Source organism: Callospermophilus lateralis, chromosome 2, assembly GCF_048772815.1.
Source record: "Callospermophilus lateralis isolate mCalLat2 chromosome 2, mCalLat2.hap1, whole genome shotgun sequence".
In the NCBI taxonomy this organism is placed as follows: domain Eukaryota; kingdom Metazoa; phylum Chordata; class Mammalia; order Rodentia; family Sciuridae; genus Callospermophilus; species Callospermophilus lateralis.
Window position 1 is genome coordinate 205,142,626 of NC_135306.1, and position 7,570 is coordinate 205,150,195.

General features: G+C 52.6%; 1 protein-coding gene across 4 annotated transcripts; it reads right to left on the reverse strand.

Annotated features, from left to right (window-relative positions):
* Window positions 1-295: 295 nt before the first annotated feature.
* Window positions 296-6,010, reverse strand: Fosl1 (FOS like 1, AP-1 transcription factor subunit). Of its 4 annotated transcripts, XM_076844778.1 has the most exons (4): window positions 5,882-6,010; window positions 3,716-3,910; window positions 1,246-1,353; window positions 296-880 (listed from the first exon to the last, which is right to left on the reverse strand). In XM_076844778.1, the coding sequence occupies exons 1-4, from the start codon at window positions 5,981-5,983 to the stop codon at window positions 461-463; spliced, it is 825 nt and encodes a 274-aa protein (XP_076700893.1). In that variant the 5' UTR covers window positions 5,984-6,010; the 3' UTR covers window positions 296-460. The 4 variants fall into 4 exon arrangements, with proteins under 4 accessions (XP_076700893.1, XP_076700896.1, XP_076700895.1 ...); XM_076844781.1 differs by lacking the exon at window positions 3,716-3,910; XM_076844780.1 differs by lacking the exon at window positions 1,246-1,353.
* Between the last annotated feature and the right edge of the window lie 1,560 nt (window positions 6,011-7,570).

The following is a 7,570-nucleotide window of genomic DNA, read 5'->3' on the forward strand; positions in this document are numbered from 1 at the left end:
GACACCTCCTGAGCTGTGCCATTCAGGAGGGGCTGGCAGAATGCTCTGGTCCAATCACCTGGAGCTGCTGGCAGTGGGGCTGGGTGAATTAGTGTTCTAGGCTGGTAAAACAGCACCTTCTGTCAGGGGGTAGGGTTGGCTGGGTTACAGGATAATGGAGTATAGTAGGTGTGGTCTAGAAGGGGTTAGGAGCTGCCAGAATTTCTCTGTCATAAATGGGAAATTGTTTCTGATTTAGTGCAACTTGTGATGGAGAGGCCAGCTCTAGAGAAACAGTGGGCAGCTTTGGTGGCCCCAGGCTGGCTCTACTGCAAAGCAAAATATGCTCAGTCTCATCTGAAAGGATGGAGAAGAACCTGCTGGTATTGGGCATGGGATATGGTCCAGGCCAGCTGGACTAATGGGGGGGAAAAGGAGATGTTGACTAGGATAGCACCTGCAGGGGATGGCGCTGGGTGCTTCACAAAGCGAGGAGGGTGGGAGAACCCAGGGGGTCAGAAGATGGGTCTCCACTGCTGCTGCTACTCTTTCGATGAGCTGAGGCACAGGGCTCAGGGGTGCTGGGATAGGTGAAGACCAGACTGGGGGTAAAAGGGGTCAGAGAGGGTGTAGTCATGAGTGTGGGGGTGTGCAAGGCCTCAGGTTCAAGTACAGGCCCTGGGGAAAGGGAGATGCAAGGTACAGGGCGGCAGGGGGCTGGTGAGCTGCTGGTGCCCCCTGTACTGCTGGTACCGCCTGTGTCCCTCTCCTTGTCTCCCTCTGGGATTTTGCAGATGGGGCGGTGAGCTTCCAGCACCAACTCCAGACGCTCCTTCTGCTTCTGTAGCTCTTCAATCTCTCTCTGCAGTCCAGATTTCTCATCCTCCAGTTTGTCAGTCTCCTATAGAGGGTTAGGAGAAGAGAAGAAGATGAGGACTGAAGACCCCCAAAGCCTCCCCTGGAGGGAGGTTGGGGGAAAGTAGGGGGTTGGAGGTTCCCTGCAAATCTGGACTGCAACTCCCATAAGCCCCTGGGAGAAAATGGGCACGGGCATGACTCCCATCAGGCCCAAGGCTTCTTAGGAAATTGTCAGCTGGCTTCATTTGGTCTCTGTTGGGAAGCGCGCTGCAACTAATTTTTAATTACCTTTTCCTCATCCTTTTCGCAGGACAAGGAGCTAGGATGGGGCATGGGGGCTAATGTACTGGGGTCCCGCGTACTCCTGGGATCAGGGTCCCTGTGCCCCCTAAATCAACCAGTGCTCACCGCCTGCAGGAAGTCAGTCAGTTCCTTCCTGCGATTCCTGCACTTGGCCGCGGCCAGCTTGTTCCGCTCGCGCCTTACTCGCCGCCGCTCTTCCTCCTCCGGGCTGATCTAAAGGGAGGGGATAGGGGCGTCAGTGAGGCGGTCCCGCGCCACCCGCCGCCTGGAACTCGCCCTCTGCGGAGCGCACGGCAGCGCGGGGTCACAACCCTCAACCTGTGATTTAGTGACCACCACACTCGAACTGATTCTCAGTACTCAGGCGCAAATCCTCCTCACCCCTAGCTTTAGTGCCTATTTCTCTACCGAAATGCCCTGCCTCCCACAAAACTTAACCCTTCTCATCTCCCAGGACCAAACTCAGAAGCCCTCGCCTCCACGAAGCCTAGCTAGAAGTGAACTTTTATGTTCTGAGCCCCTAGGTCAGGATTATCCCTGTTCCCAGGACCCTTGTCCTTTTGGATCTCTGGTAGGACAAATCTCTTCCTGCAGGAACAGTGACGCCTTAGTGGGGCTCATGAGTGCTGCTGAAGGCTTTTATTTTTTTAGTATCTCTATTCTATTTATTCATTTGTATGTGGTGCTGAGGATCAAACCCAGGGCCTCACATGTGCTAGGTAAGCACTCTACCATTGAGCTATAGCCCCAGCCCCTGCTGAAGGCTCTTTATTGGGAGCCTTCTGTATACCATCTAAACACTTTATTTAGGTTTGTAGGCTTTGTTTGTTTTTTTTTTTTTTTGGGGGGGGGCGGGGGGGAGCTAGAGACTGAACCCAGGCCTGGTGCATGGTAGGCAAGTGCTGTACCTGAGTGACATCCTCCAGCATGCATGGGTATGTGTGTGTATATGTAGAAATGTATGCATTTTATACTAGAGATTGAACCCAGGGATGTTTTGTTGGTGGTGGTTTTTGTTTTGTTTTGTTTTGTTTTGTTTTTTGGTACCTGGGATTGAACCCAGAGGCACTTAACCACCGAGCCACATCCCCAGCACTTTTTTATATGTCATTTAGAGACAGGGTCTTGCTGAGTTGCCTCGCACCTCCCCAAATTGCCAAGGGAGGCTTTGAACTCACATTCTGCCTGCCTCAGCCTCCCAATGCTGGGATTACAGGCCTACACCACTGTGCCCAGGCCCCAGTGGCACTTTTTACCACTGAGCTACATTCTCAGCCCTTTTTATTTTTTATTCTGAAACAGGGTCTCACTAAGTCGTTCATGCCAGCCTTGAATTTGAGATCCTCCTGTCTCAGCCTCCCTAGTTGCTGAGATTACAGGTGTGGGTCCCTATGCCTGGCCCCTACATATATTCGTATCAAATTTCCCTTGTAAGGAACTGAAGCCCAGAGAGGATGAATAATATGTTTATGTTCTGGAACAGGAATTATTATCTATTCCCTCACTACTTGCAATGAATGAGAAGCCAACTGATGGAGGCCCCCTCCCTCAGGAAGACCCCACTCATAGCTCAGCCCCAACCCAGTAGTACCCAGGATCAAAGGGTCACACTCAGGACAGGTACAAAAGAAGGAAGCACAGGAGTGGTTACCTTTGCCTGTCTCTGTGGCTCATGCTCCAGTTCCCTTCCCTAGTTGGTTACAAAGGTGTGGTCACATGCACCCGTGGCAAATCACATATCTTCCAGGGTTCCACCCTCCCTCCCTATCCTCTACCCAGTGTTCAGAGGAGACTTTTAAATGTGGAAACCTCACCTCACTATTGTCTCATATGCCCAGGAAGAAAAAAAGAGCATTTGCCTCCTTAAAGACCCTTTATGTCTCATTCATTTATTTTGGGGAAGCCAGAACTCTTAGTTCCCTCTTCCTGGAGTCTTTTGTCAGCTCCCAGTGACACAGTGTGGGTCAGTGGTCAGATCTGACTCTAGAGTTGTGTAGACCTGGGGCTAAAGCCAGTCCTGTCTCATCACTCACTACTTGTGTGATCTTGGGCAAGTGAATACTCACTGTGCCTTCATTTTCTTGCCTGGAAAATTATAAAAACCAAAGTACCCCCCAAAGGGTTTTTGTGAAGATTAAATGAGATAGGGAACCTCCAGACCTGGAAAGTAGCAAACCTTCTTGTTCCCATTCCCCCTGCCCCACTATATAGACTGCATTAGCCCACCTCTTCATGTATATCAGCAGTGAAGAGACCCTCCCATCTTTCCACAGGCAAGCCTTATACTCTTTCTCCTCCATTCTTGCTCCTGCATGGCTTCTGCCTATGCAAATCCTACCCTCCTTTCATGCTCGAATGCTGCCCTCCATGGGGAGCATCCCCTGATCCAGAAGTGATCTCTTTACTATCTGAGCCTCCCCCTGGACTCCTATCACTCTCTGACTTGGGCAGAAGTCACCAGTGACACTGCCTTCCCTCTTCTAAACCTGAGTTCTCCTTTCTAGAAAGAGCTTGTCCCCTGTACCCTATCACTCCTGTGGGCAATCAGAACCAGCACAACACCTTGGCTTCTTACCTGTTCACAGGGCCTGCGACGCACTCCTGCAGGTGGCCCAAGGGTCCGAATGACTCCTGGCCGGGGTTGTGGGGGGCTGTATTGAGGGTAGGTCAGAGGCCTGGGGTAGCTGCTGGGCCCCAGGAAATGAGGCTGTACCATCCACTGCAATTCCTGGCTGCCACTCAGAGCATTGATGCTTGGCACGAGGTGGAACTTCTGAGGGATAAGAAACACAGGTTCAGGGATGAGGTCTATGTGTATCGAGGGCCTTCCAGGGGACAGAGTCCACACTGCTGTCCACTGTCAATGCACATACTGGTTCTGGGAAACTTAGAAATAGCACAGTTTGGCAATCAGAGAAACTGACTTGGTGGCAAATCTTGTTCATGAGCTGTGTGTCTTTGGGCAGTCACACAGCCTCTCCATGCCTTTGTTTCCCCAATCAGAGTTAATTTTCAAGCATGAACTGCTCAGCATTGTTCTAGTGACTCATAGAATTGGCACAATAGTATCTTCATTTTCAGACAGGAGAACAGTTGTCCACAAACACACAGCCACTAAGTAGGAAATGGGATCTGAGCCCAAGTGGCTGGGCTCTTACCTACTTCTGCACCCACTTGAACAAAGAGGAGAATTACAGTCCTAGCTCCCAGTGTGGCTATAGGAATGTATGTCACAGAGTCTAGTAAGTGGCAGATGGCAGGTGTCCAATGCTGAGAGGCTGTGATGGGCAATAGCCACTGTTCTGGATTCATCTGGTCCCAATTCTACAGCCATTTACTGACTGTGTGATTCTGGGCAAGTTATTTGACTTCAATGTGTCTCAGTTTCCTCATTTTAAATATTATAGGTAAAGATTAGAGCATTTTATTGATGCGAAGCAGCAGAGCTTTAATAGCTCTGGAATCACAATTGACAGTTTTAAAAATTTAGTGGCACAAAATAATGTTGTTGTTGTTATTTAACTATGGAGTTTTAGAAGCTATGAAATATGGTAAATGCGGTGGAGAGCACCACCACAGGAGGCGCCCATATTAGCGACCCCGCTGTTACCTGTGACCATTCCCTTTCAGCCTGAAATCTGAGGAGTGGGTTGGGATGGGGATTCAATTCTCTGTGAAGAAAAGTAGGTTCCACCCCTGTGGCTGGGTCCTGGGTGTGGGCGCCCAGCTGTCTAGGAAGCGCTCCACAAGCCCAGGCAAGTCACGACCATGGTGGCATTGGCTCAGAGGTGCGGACCCAGCGGTCCAGTGACCCTAGTTCCGGGATCAAGGAATTGCCAGCGGCATCTCCTGCTCCCGAGGTTGTCCAGGCCCGGGCCGTTTGGGGCCAGGAAGGGAGGGGCGCCCGGGGTGACTCAGATGCCGTGACTCGGCCGCCGTGAGTCGGCGGAACGAACGCTGCTCTTCCCTCCCCTTGGCGACACGTGCTCATAGCCCCTCGACAGGAAATGGGCACCTGCAGCCTTCCGGGTCTCTCCAGTGGGCAGTGGGCGCCGTCGGTGCCAAGAGTCGGGGACGCGGGAGTTGCCAGTTGCATGACCCCGTGTACGTCCCAGCACCTCGCGCTATTTGCCGGGTCCGGCATAGAGGTCGAAAGCCACTCTTCCAGAACCCATTATGTTCCATTGTCAGGCCCACGGGGTCCACTTCGCAGAGAAGGGATAGTGATTTGTCAACGCGGTAGAGAAGGACGGACAAATGGACAGACACATGGACGGTCATAGACAGACTGTCAAGGATTCCCACTCTGTCCAGGCTGGTTCTCATGGACCCGTCTCCCTCCTGTGACGGGACATCCCCACAGCCCAGCCCCGGGATCCCAGGAATTCAGCCTGAGATGGAGAGCAGGCTGAGGCAGGTGGGAAAAAAAAAAAAAAATAGCGGTGAACAGGAGGAAAGAAAGACGGTAACGAAGACTGAGGGATAGAGACAGGCAGCGAGTGGGCAGGGGGCAGGCGAACGAAGCGGGCGTTCGCAGATCTCCTTCGCGCACGTAGAGCGCGTTCCCCTGGGTATTGGGGGAAATTGGCCCCTGGAAGGCAGAGAGTGGGCAGGATCCTCGGCTCTGGCCCTCGAACCCCGTCCCTACTCCTGGTCCCGGCCTTAGCCCGGGGTGTACGGGAACCGATCCGGCGTCCCAAGCGCTGTCCACCCTGGGACCGCGGGTTCCGGCGCCTCTCACCTGCTGGGCTGCTGCCTGCGCCGCGGCTGGGGGCTGCGCGGGACCTCCGTACGCGCTGCCGGCCCCGGAGCTCGGTCCGGGTTCCCCGAAGTCTCGGTACATGCCCTGGGCTGGCTGCTCTGTGGGGTCCGCGTCGGCGGCAGGGGTTCTGACTCACTCGCGCCTCGCAGAGTCTTTTCTTTTTATGAATGAAATGTTCTCGGGCGGAACCACTTCGACCGCGGGGGGTGGGGGCGTTTCGAGGCGGTGCAGGTCACCTCGGGGCCCCACCTCTCCAGACGCGCCGCCTTTTGCTGGTCGGCACCGAACTTTTCCACCCATCCTACAGTCAACATCCGACTTTCCTTCGGAAAAGGGGCTGCCTTTGGCGTCCCCCAGGCACCGCGGCGGGCCCGCCCCCTCTGACGTAGCTGCCCATACATGGTGCAATTTCCTCGCCGCGCCCAGGTGGAGCGGAGGATTCCCCCGCGGATTTACGCACCTGCCGGGAGCTTGGCGCCCCGCCGGGTCCCGCCCAGAGCACGGATCCCGAGCCGGCTGCTGGCGCTGCGGCTGGCGCCCCCAGTCCTCTCCCAGCCTGGGCTGGCCTCGGTTTCTGCTTTCATAAAATAGGACGGAGAAGGTGAAAGCTGCCTGGAAACTGTAAAGTAAATTACTAATGTGATGGATGATAATGATTATTTACTAGATGTTTATTTCTATGCCAGGAACCATCCCTACCGCCACCCAGGGTTTCACCTTGAGGCCCCTCCACTGGCATTGTTTTAAGGCTCCAGCTACTGTAAAATGAATAAATGACAAACCAAGGTTACAAAAGCTATGGGTTACAATAAACAAGGTGATGCTCTGATCTGCTCACAAATACAACGAAATACAATTGTGTTACTCAGGCTCATTTCAGGAGCAACCATCGTTTTTTTAATTCAGCGCTCCTGCAGGCAGTGGGAACCTGCAGTAGGACACAGGAGTCCTGAGGTCTGCTAAATGCCAACTTCTTTTTATTTTATTTTATTTTTTAATATTTGTTTTTTAGTTTATTTGGACACAATACCTTTAGTTTATCTATTTATTTTTATGTGGTGCTAAAGATCAAACCCGGGGCTTTGCATGTTCGAGCAAAGTGAGCACTTTACCACTGAGCCACAACCTCAGCCCTAAATGCCAACTTCTTGACTGCCAATGGTATTCTGGAATTGTGTGTAGCCAGTCTTGGAGCGTGTCAAAAGTCTGCATGAACGAGAGGCCCTGGCCAAATATCCTTGGGAGGTAGGTACCATCATTATCCCCATTTTACAGATGGAAAACTGAGGCTGAGAGTTGTTCACTAAGTGAGGTGGACAACTCAGGGCTGTGGGAGCTCCAGGCCTAGGCTCAGGCAAGTTTTCAAAGCCCTCAAAGCTTCATGGACAGCTTTCCACGTGTGCAGAATGTCAGTGCTGAAAGGACCAACCTAACCTCCCTATTTCCTCCCATTTTATAGATAAAGAAATCGAGACCCAGAAAGAGTAAGGAGCTGCCCTGGTCACACAACTTTAAAAAGAGAGTTGAACTTTCCTGCTTTCCACTGATACTTCCTGTTGACAGCTCCAGTCTTGCCTGGGGCCATAGGGAGCAATGGTGGTGGTGGTCCCAGGCTGCCTTTCTGGGAAGCAGCGGCCAGGGGTCTGTGGGTGCCCTCAGGACTTAAAG